This window comes from Octopus bimaculoides, chromosome 8, assembly GCF_046866305.1.
Source record: "Octopus bimaculoides isolate indiv1 chromosome 8, ASM4686630v1, whole genome shotgun sequence".
Taxonomy (NCBI): domain Eukaryota; kingdom Metazoa; phylum Mollusca; class Cephalopoda; order Octopoda; family Octopodidae; genus Octopus; species Octopus bimaculoides.
The window spans coordinates 76,495,168-76,515,493 of record NC_142935.1 but is presented as its reverse complement, the minus strand read 5'-3'; the positions used below and the strand labels follow the sequence as shown (position 1 = coordinate 76,515,493).

General features: G+C 36.2%; 1 protein-coding gene across 2 annotated transcripts in view; it reads left to right on the top strand.

The window, feature by feature from the left end:
* Positions 1–7,794, top strand: part of LOC149134453 (uncharacterized) — a 30,929-nt gene extending 23,135 nt beyond the window's left edge. For both annotated transcript variants that reach the window (XM_089356678.1, XM_089356677.1), the window contains exon 2: positions 1,300–7,794. In XM_089356678.1, coding sequence (XP_089212804.1) covers positions 1,600–3,393 — 1,794 coding nt within the window. In that variant the 5' untranslated portion in view covers positions 1,300–1,599 and the 3' untranslated portion in view covers positions 3,394–7,794. The remainder of the gene's footprint in view (positions 1–1,299) is intronic.
* Positions 7,795–20,326: the final 12,532 nt, after the last annotated feature.

Here is a 20,326-nt window from a genome sequence, read left to right as displayed (position 1 = left end):
TGGGTCTCTCTTTTCCACAAGTTCCAACCACTTTAAACAGTCAGCACCTCTTCATGCAATTGCCTTCATCCATGTGCATCATTATTACCTTACGAGCACATCTCTTGTGTATACTACACCTGACTCCTCTTATACTTAACTTTTCTCTCAATACATTAGCACTTTGTTATACGTGCACATCTAAGGGAATGAACAGCTTCATTCCTCTCAAGTCTTCACATGTCCTCTGCATTTAGAGCCCATGTTTCACTATATTCAGCATTGCTTTTTGTACACAAGCATCATACAATCTGCCTTTTATTTGAAGAGAGAGACCTTTTGTTGCCAACGGAGGTAATTGCTCTCTGAATTTTCTCCATCTTATTCTTATTCTAGCTACTGTACTTTCAGAACATCCTCCCTCCATTGCTAATTAGGCCACCTAAGATAATAGAAACTATCTACTACCTCTAAGAAGCTTCCAGAGCATTTGAGAATATCAATTTCCTGTATATCCTTACTCTTTAAGGCACCTATGCCTCTTCCACATACAAACACTACTTTCTCTCTTAACCTTTCTGTGATGCCATTGCACCTCTTGTATATCTATAGCTAGCAGTGGATACACTGTATGGAATTCCTACCTACACCTTTCCTACATCTTGAGCAAGGCCATTTACCTGAAGTGGGTAGAATTCTGCCTGTTTTCCTGCTTACTAGAGCTTTGGTCTTTGTTATTCCAAGTTTTGCTTCCACATCTGGAATTTCTTTTCAGTTACAGATTCTGCTATGAGAATGAGATCAACATATATTAGTTCCCAGAGACAACCTGTTTTAAATTCCTCTGCTGTGGCATGGAAGACAGTGACAAATAGGAGGGGACTGAGAACTAATCTCTGGTGAAGCCTACCTGTATACTAAATTCGCTGTATACTCATGGCTAACTCTCACTTTACTGACAGCACCCCTGTACATGACTTGTATGATTTTCATAAACTATTTTTCTACCCCTACCTTCCTCAGAGGCCACTACATTACAGAGCGAGGGACTCTGTCAAAGGCTTTTCCAGGTCAGTAAGTGACAAGTACTATGGTCTACTCTGAGCTAAATACTATTCTTGTAGTTGTTTGACTTAAAAAATAACATTGGTAGTACTTCTTCCTGGTACAAAACTGAACTGCATTAACAAATTAAGAAATAATTCAACTGTTGAGATAAATGTTTATATGTATAGTTTATCAATATAGAAATGGAGTAAAATGTCTACTATTGAATTTTGAATATTTTGCATATCTTATACTCTTTCTCTTTTATTTCAGAATATCAGGTATCATTGGATTAAAAGAACTCTTTACATCAAATACATCATCAATATCTAAACAGAAAAAATAGAACCTTTTTTTTTATATAAATATGTAGTGGAATTACTGTGTAGAATCTGTACAAGATTAGTTTAAATCTAATCAAAATTGTCCCAAGTTACAAAAGAGTTTGCAGCATCTTCAGATATAGAGAAATAAAACAGTTTATACAAATATAGCAGAAGAAATATTTGTTTGGAATAAAATGTAACAAGGAAAATAAGAAAAATATCTGTATATTGCAGTAAGAGAAAAAAAATGATGGAATTATGTGAGGCTCAGGTTTATGGTAAAACACAGTCTAAAAGGATTGATTTTCCTAATGAGATACTGGAAGAAAAAGGAAAATCATCATACAGCTGTGATATCTCTAAAAAATCATTCTCTCAGAAAGGTTATCTAACAAGTTACAAACATATTCATACAGGAGAGAAACATCACTGTGATATCTGTGGTAAATCATTTGCTGGAAGTAGTGATTTAACTAAGCACATACGTATTCATACTGGAGAAAAACCATATAACTGTGATATCTGTGCTAAATCATTCTCTCGTAGTAGTGATTTAACTACTCACAAACGCATTCACACAGGAGAAAAGCCCTATCACTGTAATGTTTGTGGTAAATCATTCTCTCAAGGAAATACCCTAAATAGACATAAACACATTCATACGGGAGAGAAGCCATATCACTGTGATATTTGTGGTAAATCATTCTCTCAAAAGGATCACTTAATTACTCACAAGCGAATTCATACAGGAGAGAAGCCATATCATTGTGGTATCTGTGGTAAATCATTTTCTGGAGGAAGCAGCTTGATTGCCCACAAACGCATTCATACTGGTCAGAAGGCATATCACTGTGAAATCTGTGGTAAGTCATTCTCAGAAGGAAGTAATTTAACTAAACACAAATATATTCATACAGGAGTGAAAGAATATCACTGTGATATCTGTGGTAAATCATTCTTTCAAAAAGGTCACTTGATTAGGCATAGATATATTCATACAGGAGAGAGGCCATATCAGTGTAATATCTGTGGTAAATCATTTTCTGTAAATGATCACTTAATTACCCACAAACGTACACATACAGGAGAGAAGCCATATCACTGTGATATCTGCAATAAATCATTCTCTGGAGGAAGCAGCTTAACTAGACACAAACGAATTCATACAGGAGAGAAGCCATATCACTGTGATATTTGTAGTAAATCATTCTCTAATGGAAATGCCTTAAATATTCACAAAAGCATTCATACAGGAGAGAAGCCATATCACTGTGATGCCTGTGGTAAATCATTCTCTGTAAGAAGTCACTTCACTATTCACAAACAAATGCATACAGGAGAAAATACATATCAGTGTGATATATGTAGTAAATCATTCTCCAGAGGAAGCAGCTTAACTAGACACAAACATACTCATACAGGAGAGAGGCCATATCACTGTGATATCTGTGGTAAATCATTCTCTGAAGGAGGTACTTTAACCACTCACAAACATATTCATACAGGTGAGAAACCATTTCAATGTGATATCTGTGGTATATCATTCTTTCAAAGAATTCACTTAGTTATTCACAAACATACTCATACAGGAGAGAAACCATATGGCTGTGATATCTGTAATAAATCATTCTCTCAAACAAGTCACTTAATTATTCACAAACGTACTCATACAGGAGAAAAACCATATCATTGTGATATCTGTGGTAAATCATTCTCTCAAAATAGTGATGTAACTAAACACAAACGTACCCATACTGGAGAAAAGCCATATCAATGTGATATCTGTGCTAAATCATTCTCTGGAAAGGGAGATTTAACTAAACACAGACGTATTCATACTGGGGAGAAACCATATCACTGTGATATCTGCGGTAAATCATTCTCCGTTAGTGATGTCTTAAATAAACATGTTCGAATTCATACAGGTGAAAAACCATATCACTGTGATGTCTGTGGTAAATCATTCAATATTAATAGTAACTTAAATATACACAAACACATTCATATGGAAGAGAAGTTATATTCCTGTGATATGTGGTAATATATTCTCTTAAAGACATCACTTAATGACTCCTGTATATTCATACAGTCCAATAAACATAATACCATAAATTCCATGAAGAAATATATAACCTTAAATGTATTGACACTAGAAAGAAGTAACAGTATGATAACAACCTCCCAAACTATATAACCACAACTATGATGACATAACTTACTACTGTGATAATACAATAAAGTCATTATTTCAGAATACTCATCATTGTCAGCGTCTTACATCTGCTTTCCAACCTGGCATGGGTTGGAAGGATCATGGTCCAAGTCAGTTCTTATTAAGAGTCACTGCTATCATAGACTGACACTTGTACATGTAATTTTGATTTAGTTTCTATGGGCAGATGTCCTTCCCACTACCAATAATTTCACAGTATCCTGGGTGCATTTTCTCATAGAATCAACACTTGGGAGGTTGTAAGGAAACCTATGCTTTTCTACCTGTTTGCCACTCACCTATTTGTTCAAGAAATCATAGATGATAAAGTGTCACAAATGCAGGTTTTTAAACTACGGTCAACATAAACAAAATAAAAACATCAGGTATCACATATTTTGTAACAGTGATTAGAAAATATATATATAGAGAGAAAAACGATTTGTTTTCAATGTCTGAACGAGAAATATACAGTAACAGTACTGAATAGTAAAGTTTATATGCCAACAGAATGTGGCAGTCCTATAAAAGATGATATTACTGTTGTTTTAGCCCCAGGAAAACATCTTTTCCAGCTGGTTATCGACACACAATTTATGTCCATACAGCATTTGTAAGGGATGTCATTGCTCCCATCTCTAGCCTTAAGTGATACTCACAGACCTAGGTTTCTGAGTGGTTACTCATCCTCACTGTGAGAAGACCACAAGCTAGTGATGAAAGCTCTCTCCACTCGCAAATACTACATATTCTTTAAGTGACACACAGTTGCTGATATCGTAAAGAGCAAAACAATTTGTTTTAAATCTCTGAGTGAGAGATATACAGTAATAGTACCAAGTAGTAACGTTTATATGCCAACAGAATGTGGCAGTGCTATAAAGGACACTGTTACTGTTATTTTAGCCCCAGAGAAACATCTTTTCCAGTAATTATCAACACACAATTTGTTTTTCTCTATACGAGATCAGTGACTGTCGCTTAGAGAATATATAGTGTTTGCGAATGGAGAAAGCTTTTGTCACTAGCTTGTGGTTTTCTCACACTGAGGACCACCCAGAAACCTAGTTCTGTGAGTGCAAATGCTATATGGACACATCAGTTGTAGGGTAGTGTAAATATGATATTTAGAGTAAATATGACAATATATCAGCTGTATGTATCTATATAACACCATCATCATCAAGTGTCTGCTTTCCATGCTGGCATGGGTTAGATGGAACTGGTAAACCAGAGAGCTGCACCAGGTTCCAGTCTGATTTGGCATGCATCCTATGGCTGGATGCCCTTCTTAATGCTAACCACTTCAAGAGTGTAATGGGTGCTTTTTATGTTCCACTGGTACAGCTGCTTTTATGTATCACTGTCATGGGTGCCAGTTATGTAACGCTGGCTTGATGAGTGTTCTCAAGGGCAGCATATCACCAAAGGTTTCAGTCATTTGTCATCACCTCTGTGAAGCTCAACGTTTGAATATCATGCTTCAGCGCCTTGTCCCATGTCTTCTCGGATATACGTCTTCCTTAAGTTCCCTCCACAGTTAAAGATCAGCATTTCTTTATACAGCTATCCTCATGCATATGCATCACATGACCATACCAGCACAATTGTCTCTCTTGCACACCACATCTGAATTTTCTCTCAAGGTGCTTACACTCTGCCATACATGCACACTGACATTGCACATCTAGCAAATCATACAAGCTTCATTTCATTCCAGCCTATGTGTATCCTCAGTGGTTACAGCCCATGTTTCACTGCACACAGGTATCATACAATCTGCCTTTCATTCCAAGGGAAAGGCCCTTATATAAGGTAGTGTATATATGTTGTCTAGAACAAACAATATAACAACATATCACTTGGGTATATATATATAATTTAGTTGTTCCATCCCGTAAGCAACACACTACCTTTGGTATCGTATATAGGGCCAAAGTCCAGATAGAAGGCTCGCACGATTATAGAACTTATACAGGGGCTACAGAAAATTCTTTCAAAACCAGGCTGTATTCGCACAAAAATTCTTTTAGATAGCCTGGCAAAATACGTCTGGCAATTAAAGGAAAATGGAGCCCAGCCTTTCAACGTGACATAGAGGATTTTAGGTAGAGCATCGCCTTACAGACACAGTGCCCATAAAAGACCATTGAAATGCGATCTTTGTTTATTGGAAAAACTGAATATTTTATTCGAAGATAAGAAGGCGCTAAACCAAAGACGCGAACTTTTAAATGCATGTAGACATGCCTCCAAATTTAAAATGTTGGCAAGTAATATACCGTATGGATAGTATTCTTTTATTAATTTACTTGTTTCAGTCATTTGACTGCGGCCATGCTGGAGCACCGCCTTTAGTCGAGAAAATCTACCCCAGGACTTATTCTTTGGAAGCCTAGTACTTATTCTATCAGCCTCCTTTTGCCGAACCGCTAAGTTACGGGGACATAAACACACCAGCATCGGTTGTCAAGCGATGTTGGGGGGACAAACACAGACATACAAACATATACACACACATACATATATATATACATATATACGACGGGCTTCTTTCAGTTTCCGTCTACCAAATCCACTCACAAGGCTTTGGTCGGCCCGAGGCTATAGTAGAAGACACTTGCCCAAGGTGCCACGCAGTGGGACTGAACCCGGGACCATGTGGTTGGTAAGCAAGCTACTTACCACACAGCCACTCCTTCGCCTATATATATATTTTTTTGATAATGTTTGACTCCTTACTATTGGATTGGTACCGCATTATAAATGATTTATTTAGCGTTGTAAGAATTTTGTATAGACCCCTACGTCATTTTAAGAAAACCTTCAACTGTTATATACATAGTTTTTTCTTCTCTCTTGTTTTTACTTTTTACTTCATTCTCTTCTATTTATTTTAAAACACTTTGTATGCAAATTTTACCATTTTTATGGACGATTCGACATATTGAATTCTATTATGCATGTATTTTCGCCCGATTTTAACTTTTATACATCCAGCAGTTTCTTAAAAAGTTGTCTGCATATATACGCTGAGATCTAAAAGGGTTTTTTATGTAGATGTCTGTATTGTAACAACACTTACGTATTCATATGCGTGCGTCTGCGCTCACATATAGGGCCTGGGTTTGCACTTGTGCATATGCAGTTTCGTGCGTGTATGTTTTTGTGTATACATGGGTAAGAGTATATGCTTATATTTATTTACACATACATGCATCTATTCGCGTGTGTGCATCTATGTTATATATGGGAATGTGCGCTTAGGTTCACACTCACACATACTTGAATGTGTGCATACGCATGTATACGGTTATGTTCGCGAGTATTTGCGTACATATCCACATATGTATCTATATACGTGAGGCTATATACATTTTTGTATACACATATATACGCAGTCTAAATTTTATGCAGGTTTACTATATACATACGTTCTTGCTCATTTTCTCTCTCTACTTCTTTCTTCCCATTCCCACCTTTCTTCCTTTTCTGTCTTTCTTTCTTTTTCTCTTTCTTTCTTCCTTTCCTTCCTCATGACAACCACACTTTCCCCCTTTTCTATATTAATAACGTTACTATAGATACGTTACTCTTTACCCCCCCCCCACTCCACAGCTTAAGATACAATTTTTGTTACCATCGCATAAGTTTTTTCGTGCGCAAACTATAATACGTGTGTATGTATATGTGTATAAATTTGTATTCATGTATATATTTGTGCCTTGCAAATATATACCTATATAAGTAGATTGTCTGTGCGTATGCATCTGTGTATTTTGATGTATATATATACATATATATATGTTGTGGATAGCCTAGTATGCGTATATGCTATTGTAATTTTATTTTATTTTGAATGCAGCTTATATTTTATTTTATTTGATTTGATTTTATTTGATTTGATTTTAATGTGTTAATTCGAATATAATTAATTATTTACAATATGTATTTTGAGCCCATTTTTCTATTTAAGGTTTTCTTCGATATTTTTTAAAAATAGGATGAATCTATATTAAATTCATTTGTTTTGTTCATTACGCATCCATGACCATTATTTGAAACAACCAATCAAACGGATCCTTGTGTTTTAAATTTTATATCACTTTTGATTGCATTGTTATTCCTTTCCCATTTCTAACAAAACTGTCCGATGAACGGGAACATGAAACTCCGAGTAACAGTCTTTTGTTATATTTCTGCTGCTTTTAAATAAAGCATATTACTCTACCTCTGGTATTTGAGTACTCTTTTTTCCACCTTGTTGCACATTTCATGTGCTTACTCCGGTATATATATATATATATATATATATATATATATATATATACACATGCATACATATATAGTAAAGTTTATATGCCAACAGAATGTGGCAGTCCTATAAAGGACAATGTTACTGTTATTTTTGCCCTAGGAAAACATCTTTTCCAGCTGGCTATCGACACAATTTGTGTCCCTTGAATTTGCAAGTGAGGTCATCGCTCTTATCTCTAGCCTTACATGATATAGACCTAGCTTTCTGGGTGGTTACCTGTCCTTAGTGTGAGAAAACCACAAGCTAGCGACAAAAGCTCTCTCCACTCACAAATACTATATATTCTTTAAGTAACACACAGTTGCTGATCTCGTATAGAAAAAAAAGAATTTGATTTAAATCTTTGGGTGCAAATGTTATACGGACACAAATTGTGTGTCGATAGTCAGCTGGAAAAGATATTTTCCTGGGGCTAAAACAACAGTAACATCGTCCTTTATAGGACTGCCACACATTCTGTTGGCATATAAGCTTTACTATTCGGTACTGTTACTGTATATCTCTTGCTCAGAGATTTAAAACAAATTGTTTTTCTCTATGTATATATAATAAGAGTACATTTAGACAAATATTTATATATATATATATATATATATATATGAAGGTAGTGTGTTTCTTTGCTTCATTCATTCATTCATTCATCATCGTTTAACGTCCACTTTCCATGCTAGCATGGGTTGGACGATTTGACTGAGGACTGGTGAAACCAGATGGCTACACCAGGCTCCAATCTGATTTGGCAGAGTTTCTACAGCTGGATGCCCTTCGGGATGGAATAACTTATTACAAACTTTGTGTTGATATTGTCCAAAAGGAAATAGTAGCTGTTACTTTTGGTTTCTTGCAAAAGGGATCTCTGCCAAAATTTGAAATTCATTTTACTCGACTCTTCCACCAAGCTGGATCCTTAAGCAGTAATTCTTTGGAGAAAGTTTCTACATATTGTTTTCAAAGCCGTAATGTCCAAACTTGCTAAAACTCTCCTTTTCCAATCTAATTGATACATAATGATTGGGAGTTAATGATGCTGACATAGTATCTTTCATTACATAACATATCTAGCCCCCATCCTCATCAAAATCTGTGGAAATATGCTGTAATATGTTTCATTCTCAAGAAAAGCAATGTTTCTGAGCCTAAAAACTATTGATCTGTCACTCTTCCAACTAATCAACAGTGATGGAGTTGTCAACACCTACTTTCTCCAACACCCTGACTCTTTCTCCTGCCTCATTATTCACTAATTCAGCTACTGTACATGCTGATATGTTATAGACCTTGTCTGTCTCCCACCTCACAGTTGCCTGTATATCTGATATACAACAAAACTGCTCTATGTCACCCAATAGTGGTCTCCCTTCCTCATTTCATTAGTAATATCTTTTGTACAACTTCATCTACTGGAGAACTGATTCCTAATGTCACTCAGTGATGATGCCTTGGCATTGAGATCTATGAATGTAATTTAATATGTGACATCAGTTATGTGTGACCACCAATGAATTGAAAGCTTTCTGTCGGAACACATCATTGCATTGATAGACCTTGTACTAACCCACACTATCACCTATATTGCTGTCCAAGGTCATACTCTGGCAATAAAGAGGGTGTGGGTTACTTGGATCTTTCAAAATATGAATATAAATATAATCGTCAGATTGTGTTATGATTTTCTAATATTTGATGTAGAGTGGTGGGAAATGATCTGGTAAAGAAACACTAATAAAACTTTTTCTGGTCACTTATAGTCTTTTCAATCTAGAACTATTTCAATCAAGAAACAGAAGCTAAATTGAAATAATCAAAAATATTCTAAAAACGATAATTATTTAGTGAAAATAACAACCAAGTAACAATAGTTTTGATACCAGACCATACATATATTAAAGGAAAACAGGAAAGATGAATTTGCAAAAAGGAAAGACAAAAAAACAATAATAGATATAGACTATATTCCAAATCTTTCACAGATCAAAGCATTCAGTACAAGCATAACTTGTCGAAAGTAGAAAAAAATATTAGAAAGAATCAAGAGATAAACTATTGAACTTTAGCCTCCCATTATTTCAGCCAGATCTATCAACATGCAAAGTGTATCAGAGACTGAGCAAGGTTAACTAAGGCTTTGTTGACCTCAAATGGGTTGTATTCCTTTAAAATATATTCTGTCACAAACAGGTAGTACAGAATCACCTTCATGTCATTGTCGAGACAAAAACAAAAAAAAAACTGATATTAAATTGTTCAATGCTGAAATTACCAGTCTGTGAAAGAAGGTATTTTAAAAATGGGCTTTGTAAAGCTACCAAAGTTGGAGGTACAATTTATTTTCAATGATCCACCGACCATAAATAAGATCTTCCAATTCATGGGAACTATAAAATGATTCAACAACAGAAACATTTAACTGTTCTTCTTAGTTTTTTTCTTTCTTTTTATTCTTTTAAATAAAGGATATTGTATATCTTTCTCGGTATGTCATGGTTTCCAGGTATCGTGTGGAAAATATTGATGAATAAAGTGTACTTTGCATTGGTGATATAAATATACACAAATATATATATCACTTCTACTAAATATCCTACATTAAGTTCAATGCATGAATATATTATATGTTAGGTAAATATTTATCGAAAATTCAGTGTATGTATATTTTAGCAGTTGTGGTATATCTATACATTACATTAATGTTCAAGGTAAGGTATGTATAAGTTAGCTGTCATGGTATTTATCTTATATTATTGTTCGATGTATATGTTTTTTACTAATAAGCAAGAAAACAGACAGAACCCTACCCCTGTCATGTAGATTGCCCTACTTAATATGTAGGAAAGGTGTAGGCAGTAGTTCAATACAGTGAACCCAGTGCAAGCTATGAACACACAGGAGGTGCAGTGAAATTGCTGTAAGTTTAACAGAGAAAGTAATTTTTATTTGTGGAGAATGCACAGGTGTCATAAACTCTCAGATCACACAGGAAATTGATTTTCTCAAATGCACTGGAGATTCCTTAGCGGTAGCTTCTGTTACCTAGGTGACATAATTAGCAGTGGAGGAGGATGTTCTGAAAGTGTAATCGCTAGAATTAGAACAGAACAGCGAAAGTTCTATCTGTTGGCAACAAAATCTCTCTCTCTCTCCATGGCTGGGTAACCTTGTATATAGAGTCTCTACAGCAAGATGCCTGTTTCTGTCTCTCTATATTCTGCTGAGTGTTTGGTGTTAGGAAGGGCATCCAACTGTAAAAATCTTGCCGAAACAGTTGCAGAAGTCTGGTGCAGGCTTCTGCCTGGCCAGCTCTTGTAAAACTGTCCCACCCATGTTAGCATGGAAGGTGGATGTTAAGCGATGATGATGATGATGAAGGGGTGGCAAGAGGGAACAGGGGAATGGGGGACAATATTCAGCATTTGAAAAGAATAAGGTTTGCATGGTTGCTTGCCAACATGTGTATATAAATTTAACCCTGCTTTTAATTTACCATCAGTCATTCAATTCACACTTGCTGCATCTACCAGAAGAAGGTGTGGTATACATGATTGTTTATACAAAGATAAGTGGTGCCAGTAATTACTCCACTAGTATGTATACTTATCATATATCTGATGCAAGTGAGCTAGTTATGCCTTTTATATTGTAATACTTTCGCTGCTGGTGTGTTGATGCCAGTGACAGGGAGTGAGGATTGATGAAAGCTTTCCATGCAGGTTTTTAGTACTGAAGAAAGGTTTCTGGTATAAGTGGTGGGGCAGATGTGAGGGTGCACTGCAACGACCAAACCACATGGCTACCCCATAATGGGAACATAGTAATAAGAGAGGTAAGATTTTGATTTTCAACAAATCAAAAATGAAACTTCTAATGATTGATACAAATAAATGTGATGTTTTTAATATTTTTCTCCTCACACACATTTATTCTATTTAAAAAAATTGAAAATTTATGATTTTTCTTTACCTCCTCCCCATTGCTTCTGTTTATAATTTTAAAATATTGGAGAGCCTGAGGTCATTGCTGGGATTTATCCAGTGATTTAACAAAGGTATGTGTGTAAAAGACAATTTATTTTGATAGCATACTTCTGTTAGTAAGTTTTTTCGGTGAACCTGGCGCACAATCAATCCCCATCACCAAAACCAACCTTTCCAATTTTTTTTTCACCAGATTCCTATATTTTCAATGATGGAGATTCCAAATATACAAAAAACCACGTTTTCAAAATTCCCCCCAAAATTTTTAATTTTTAACTTTTTTTGAAATTTTCTTTTTCGATCTACGTGGAAAAATACGGAGAGTAAGAATAAAACTCCAAAATTGATCCACACCCCCATCGCCACCCCATCTCACTGTCTAAAAGTGAAAATGAACAGCTATTTTGTCCGTTTGTGCATGTATAGATTTATAGTGAAACAGCAAAAGGATCACAGCATGTGAAGCCCTCACCATGAAACTCAATACGCTAAAAATAACAGCTAAACGTCTGGAAATTTTTTGTTTGTGTGTGCATGCGTGCAACAATTTCTACACCTTATCCGAATGAAAATACACAGAAATATGTTTTACATGTCTGTCATAAACGTCTGTTTTGTTTTTTCACTTTAAAGGTAAACAATTCTGATAGAAATTTTAAAGTAAAGATAAACACTGCACCCGTTAATATCATGAAATTTTTGGTATTTATTTACAACTAGCAGAAATACCCGGCTTTGCCTGGGTTAAAGAGAATAATGAAATCTAAAAACGCCGCCTAGACTACGCAACCCTCAACTGTTAGTAGCTACGATACCATATTTCTACCTTAATAACTCTCCAATCCATGCCAGCATGGAACATAGACATTAAGTGGAATGCTAGAAGAAAGTTTTCAACTCATATCTATATAAAGTAAATACACGTAATTCAGAAACACGTTTTGTGTATTTTATTTCGTAACCAAACAAACAGGTACAGATTATAAATAATGAAAGGCCAATTTTGGTGATTCATTTGACAGAGGTAGTAGAGAGACAATGCGATGATAAATCTGAGGTTGGATCTTGAAAGTTTGGATGAATGCTGCCTCAGTTAAATCTCTTGTGGTTCCAAATGATGTCATCTGTAGTACAGCGTCGTATTGTCTAATTTTGTTTTGCAAATGTTAGGAATCTTGGTCAGTTGATGATAACAGTTTCTTCAATAGCTCTGGAGGTTGGGGATTGTGGAATTGTTGGGAATGTTTTTAACTTTGGTGTTATATGTATTGCTTGAATTTCTTTGACATGAAATATATGTATTTTCACTGGGTTTGTAAAAGAGAGTTGTGTAGTTCTCGAGTTTTAGGGAGACACACAGACAGACACGCATTCTCATCTTTATATATAGAGATATGTATACACACACACGCACCCAGACACACGTATATATATGTATATCAATATAAATATATGAAAGTCAATGAAGTTTCGTAAAAGAAGGTGATCATGTACATATTTTCTTGCTGTTGTGATTATAACACCTCGTAAACAATGTTCCTTGTTTTCCCTTGTGGAGCATATGCAAATAGGTTTTTTTTGCTGCCCACTCTTGAGCAGCCAACATACAGTTGTCCATGTGAGAAGCAGGGCTCTTCCAAGAGAAGACCAGCTACTGTTATGTTCAGGTTAAAATTTCATCAACATCAAAAATATATGAATTTTCATGGGAGTTATGGCCGTTATGCATAGAATATAATTTCCAAATTGCAGACAAAATTTACAATCGATAAATGTCTTAGAACAACCAGTCTCTCATCTGGGAAGGTCTTGAAATCAATGTTACCAACTGGGGACTATGTGTGTCACAGTGATAATAAAAAGACTCAAAGGAGGTCTGCAACGAAATAATTTTACTCAACACTTAGCAAGTGAATCAGTGGAGGCAAAGATGCGTCTCATTTACTTTACAATTTATGCACAACATTGCAGAAATCACAATGTAAGTATATCTGAAAGGGTAGTCTTACACTGTTGTACCGTTGAATTACAAATAATGCTCATCTGTTATTTTCGGGTTAAAATTTCATCAACATCAAAAATATATGAATTTTCATGGGAGTTATGGCCGTTATGCATAGAATATAATTTCCAAATTTCATAAAGATCCATTCAGTACTTTTGACGTAGTTTTGGATAAGAAAACAAATGACTAATGTGTCTTTGTGTGCATGTGTGTGATGGGTGTATATATGTATAGATATCTGTATGCATGTATATATGTGTACATATTACATGTACATCTATCTATATATATATATACATCTACACATATGTATACATATACATGTATGCATATAGATCTATATATATATCTATACATATACGTGTACATATACATCTATATGTATACATATACATCTCTCTCTCTCTCTGAAAGTATCTGTCATTACAATATCGAAATGTGATTGTTTTCGTTAGTGGAATAACGTGTACATATACATCTATATGTATACATATACATATCTCTCTCTCTCTCTCTCTTTCTCTCTCTTTCTCTCTCTCTCTCTTTCTCTCCCTTTCTCTCTCTCTGAAAGTATCTGTCATTACAGTATCGAAATGTGATTGTTTCAGTTAGTGGAATAGTTTCAATTTTGAAGTGAAAGTATTTGACATGAGTGTTTTTGTTTCACTTTTGACACGTAATACTTAAATAGTGGAGGAGATATTATGTTGCCGTGGGCTCGAACTCTGCAAGAAGTTAAACATTTTTTTGACTAAAACACAACTGGAACCCTAAGTAAAGCATGTGTAAAATTTGAATGAAATTGGTTGCGTAGTTCTCGAGTTTTAGGGATTCACACAGACAGACACACATTCTCATTTTTATATATATAGATTACACCATACTCGCTAAACATTATTTTGAAGTGCGGTTTTTATGCTATTGAATGAGCTGTAAATAAATTTAGGGCTTTGGGTTATGGTTAGGGTTAGTATTTAGCAAGTATGGTGTTACTGTAAATATACACAAAATTCTTATCCAGTCACAATTTTGTTTATCAGCAACCAACCTTTGTGTGAAAGTGTTTGTGTGAATGCATGCACAACAGGACTATACACAGAAATTTTGTTTCAGAAAAATGCTTCCTACATACCTTGCTGTCAATTCATTGGGCTAATCTCAACAAAATACTACAAGTTTAATCATTGGCTCAGCACCTGTATTTGTGTTTTTCACTCCAAAATAATGAAAACTTTAACATTCTTCCAAAATGGGACTTCATCCATGTGTGTTCATGTGTGTATATTTCCAGGTGTGTGTGTGGGTTGTGCAGAAGAAAAACATTTACAGGAATGTACTCATAAAAATTATATTAAGATAACTTATCTTTATATGTCATGTTTGCAGTTCTCCATATAAACGATAGCAAAGTGTCTATCAAATGAAATTAAAATCCTGGTTCAGTAACAGATCGATCAAGTTAGTGAAGTTTTAATGCATTTGGTAACAACATATTCTCTCTTCTAATTAAATATTGAATAAAAGAGAAAATGTTCTCTGCACGTTTTCAGTGTTTATTGCTCCTGAGCATTTGCCTCACACAAAAACTATTTTCCCAATTAGCCTTCCTTTGATATTGCTGCACCTCTTAGGTGTCCATAGCTTACACTGGGTACATCTTATGGAGTTTCTACCTACGCCTTTTCTACGGATCAAGCAGGGCCATCTACCTGAAGTGGTTTGTTTTGTCTACCTTCCTACTTATTAGGACTTTGGTTTTAGCTAGGTTGACTCTAAGGCCCTTCAATTCTAATCCTTGCTTCCACACCTGAAACTTCTCTTATAGTTCTGATAGTGACTCAGCATTTAGAGCAAGGTCATCAACATAGAGAAGCTCCCAGAGGCATCTTGTCTTGAATTCCTGTGTTATTGCCTGGAGGACTATGATGAATAAGAGGGGGCTGAGGACTGATCCTTGGTGGACCCCTACCACTACCCAGAATTCTTCACTGTACTCATCACCAACCCTCACCTTACTGACAGCATCCCTGTACATGGCTTGTACAGCTCTCACTAACCATCCATCTATCCCTAGTTTCCCCATTGACCACCAGATAAGGGATCGGGAGACCCTGTCAAAGGCTTTCTCCATGTCAATGAAAGCCAGGTACAGAGGTTTATCTTTGTCTTACCAGAAATATAGCATCAGTGGTGCTTTCCCTGGCACGAACCCAACTGCATCTCATCTAGGCTGACTCTTTCCCTAATTTGTTGGGCTGTGACCCTCTCCGTTACTTTCATTACCTGATCCAACAACTTGATACCTCTGTAATTATTTGTATCTAAAGCGTCACCTTTACCTTTGTAGGAGTTGACTATAGTCCTGCTACACCAGTCATTGGGTATGACTCATTCATGTATCACCTCATTGACTATATGGGTGACTAGACTATAGCTGACACCGCCAGATATTTTAAGCATCTCTGCGGTGATTTCTGATGGGCTGGGGGCTTTCCCTGTCTTCATACCCTTAATTGCTTTATGTACCAAGGTACTGTCAATTCGGATAGCTGGTCCCTCTGTTGAGTCAACAGTTGGAAAACTCTCTTTCTCCCATTCATTCTCTTCATTTAGCAACCTTTCATAGTGGCATCTCCAAATCTCTCTCCTTGCAGCTTCGTTAAATGCAAGTGAGCCGTCATCCATGCGGACACATTTCTCTCCTATGACATCACAATTCTCTCTCATGCACTGTTTTGCAACACAAAACACCTCAAGTCTTTGGTACTCATGATTCAGAACATTGGCAATTTTTTTCTTATCTGGCTAAATAAACCTGTCTCCTAGATTCCCTTCTGGCAGTTTGATACAATTCCCTGCTACCACCGTTCTTCCAGTCCTTCCATGCCTGTTTCTTTTCCCCAATGGTCCTGTCAACTACATTGTGCCACCACCACGTTACCTTAGGTTGAGAGGGGACTTTGCACTATCCACAGATCTGGTCAGTGGCCCTCAACAGGTTGTCCCATAGAAACCTCCAGTTGTCTTCCACATCATGTGAGGCTATATCCCCCTCTATTTCGTCAAAAGCTTCAAGTAATCAGTACATATTGTAAAGCTGAGTTTGTGAGTGTGTGTTGCACCTATAGAAATCCACACCTTACAAGATAACAATCTGGGAGTCGCACCAATGGATTCCTCATGGTCAAAAATGCCCGGAATCAGCCATTTATTACTTTTTTTTTGCTGCCTAAGATGTGAATTTTTGCATTAAAAATAATTTTAAACCATAACTTCTAACAATTTTCAAGTCGGAGCATGAGTTAAGTCCCCTTCTAGCGACAGTGTAAAGAGAGAGAGAGAAAGAAATAATAGATTTTTTAAATTTCATCTTTTTAGGGAGTGATACACAATATAAACGACATTCTCCGTTTCTCCACAACTAATTTCCAAATTTGCTGAATTCGTTGCTCTACTCATAGCGACATATAGCTGGTTGTGCGTGAACATGGGAGAGAGCAGAAGTTACCAGAGCAGAAGTTACACGCTCCTTTGCACATGATCACGTATTATTTTGTAAACAATGTTACGAAACTGTTCATGTTTTCGAATTATAATATATTATTTACAGGATTGTAAAATACGGCGTTTTATAACAAAATCCATTTGTACCGAAAGCATATATACATATATATATATATATATATATATATATATATATATATATATATATATATATATATATATATATGCTTTCGGTGCAAATGGTTTTGTTGTACGACACCGTATTTTACAATCCTGTAAATAATAATAATAATAATGGTATTTTTTATATAAGCTTAAAGTTTATGGCGTTCACCGGGCAATGACTAAGGAAAACAGTCTAATAACGAGGCATATAAGCCCTCGACAGAAAAAAGAAGGCTTTCCTATCCGTGTGTGAAGGTAACACAGTCATGTTAATAAAGGGATGTGGGTTCATGTCCCACGCAGATGGGAAAGTCTTTTTTTTTCTGTCGAGGGCTTATATGCTCCGTTACAAGACTATTTACGTTAGTCATTGCACGGTGAATGGCATAAACTTTAAGCTTATATAAAAATACCATTATTATTATTTACAGGATTATATAATACGGCACCGTATAATAAAGCCATTCGCACCGAAAGCATATATATATATATATTTATATATATACATGCTTACTATAGCCTCAGGCTGACCAAAATCTTGTGAGTGGATTTCGTACTCGGAAACTGAAAGAACACTGTCGTATGTATGTGTATATTTGTATATGTGTGTGCCTGTGTCTTGTGTTTGTACCCCCACCATTGCTTGACAACTGATGTTGCTGTGTTTACATTCCTGTAACTTAGAGGTTTGGTAAAAGACTCTGACAGAATGAATACTAAGCTTACTAAGAATAAATCCTGTGGTTGATTTCTTTGACCAACGACGGTGCTCCACCATGGCCGCAGTCACATGATTGAAGCAAGTAAAGCAATAAAAATCTATGCCATTTTAATCCCAAGCACAGCCGGGTATCTCTGCTAGTATGTCTCTAAATCTCTGTCCATTCTCAGGATCCTTAAGCTCCCAGACCTTTCTCCTCCATGCTGGGCATCCATTTAGCCCTGATCCTGAAGCTGCTAACTTCTAATCTATGTTGTAGGGTGCATTCTTCTCCTGGGAAGGTTTTGGCATTTATAAGTAGCCATCGTTCCCATTTCCTGGTGAGGATGTATTCAATTTAACTAGTGTGCCTACCAGATTGGCAGGTGAATAGGTGACTGGCAGGTTTCCTGAAGTTAATGTTACAAACCATAAGATCATTTGCATCGCAGAACTCCTGCAGCCTGGTTCCCTCCTCATTGTGGGAACCAAAATCACAGCCTCCATGTATGCCATGGAAGCCCCCTGCATGTTGTCCAATATGCCCATTGAAGTTACCAGCCACAAAGAAAAGGTCCTTGTCATTCGTTGATGAGGTAGTCTGCAAGAGGATGTCATAAAATCAGTCTTTCTTTCCATCATCTAGCCCCGGCTGAGTGGCATGTCTAAGTAGAAATGAGTGGAGTCCTTCCTATGACAAACACTAAGCAGACGATATTTAGCAGTCTTCAATGTTAGAAAAAAAAGAAAAATGGATTTCAATTGGAGTTAAACTGCTTTTTTCTTCCCCCTCCTGAACCTCAAATTTCCACATCTATGTCAGTTTTAATGTCAAGCCATAAATTATTTTTGTGTTGTGTTTGTATACAAGTTTTAAATGCTAAATCTTTTCTAACTTGGTCAATCTATCACTGAACCAGGATTTTAATTTCATTTGATACACACTTTGCTATCATTTATATGAAGAATTGCAAACATGGCAGATAAGTTAGTTCTATATTTTAGAGATGAGGAATTATATAAATTATTTACGCGTAGGAGTGGCTGTGCGGTAAGTAGCTTGCTTACCAACCACATGGTTCCGGGTTCAGTCCCACTGCATGGCACCTTGGGCAAGTGTCTTCTACTGTAGCCTTGGGCCAACCAAAGCCTTGTGAGTGGATTTGGTAAATGGAAACTGAAAGAAGCCCGTTGTATATATGTATATATATATGTGTGTGTTTGTGTGTCTGTGTTTGTCCCCACCAACATTGCTTGACAACCGACGCTGGTGTGTTTACGTCCTTGTAACTTAGTGGTTTGGCAAAAGAGGCCGATAGAATAAGTACTAGGCTTACAAAGAATAAGTCCTGGGGTCAATTTGCTCGACTAAAGGCGGTGCTCCAGCATGGCCACAGTCAAATGACTGAAACAAGTAAAAGAGTAAAAGAGTATTATTTACATTTGACAGATATTTGTCCTCATCTTGTTTGTTGTTAACACAACGTTTTGGCTGATATACCCTCCAGCCTTCATCAGGTGTCTTGGGGAAATTTCGAACCTGGGTCCTCATTCCTAAGATATTTTTCACCGTTGTTGTTATTATTATTATTCAGTGTTTAGTGGTTAAAAGTGCGGGCTACTAACCCCAAGATTCCAAGTTCGATTCCAGACAGTGACCCGAATAATAATAATAATAATAATAACAACAACAACATCGAAAATACCTTAGGAATGAAAACCCAGGTTCGAAATTTCCCCCAAGACACCTGATGAAGGCTGGAGGGTATATCAGCCAAAACGTGTTAACAACAAACAAGATGAAGACAAATATCTGTCAAGTGTAAATAGGGATGAGTTATTTTAATAGAATTTTTATGAGTACATTTTTCCATAAATGTTTTTCTTGCGCACTACCCCCCCCTCCACACACACATATACACCTGCACATATATGCATGCAGATATACATAGATGAAGTCCCATTTTGGAAGTATGTTAAAGTTTTTATTATTTTGGAATGAAGAACACAAACACAGGTGCTGAGCCAGTGACTAAATTTGTAGTATTTTGTTAGGATTATTCCAATGAATTGACAGCAAGGTATGTAAGAAGTAGTTT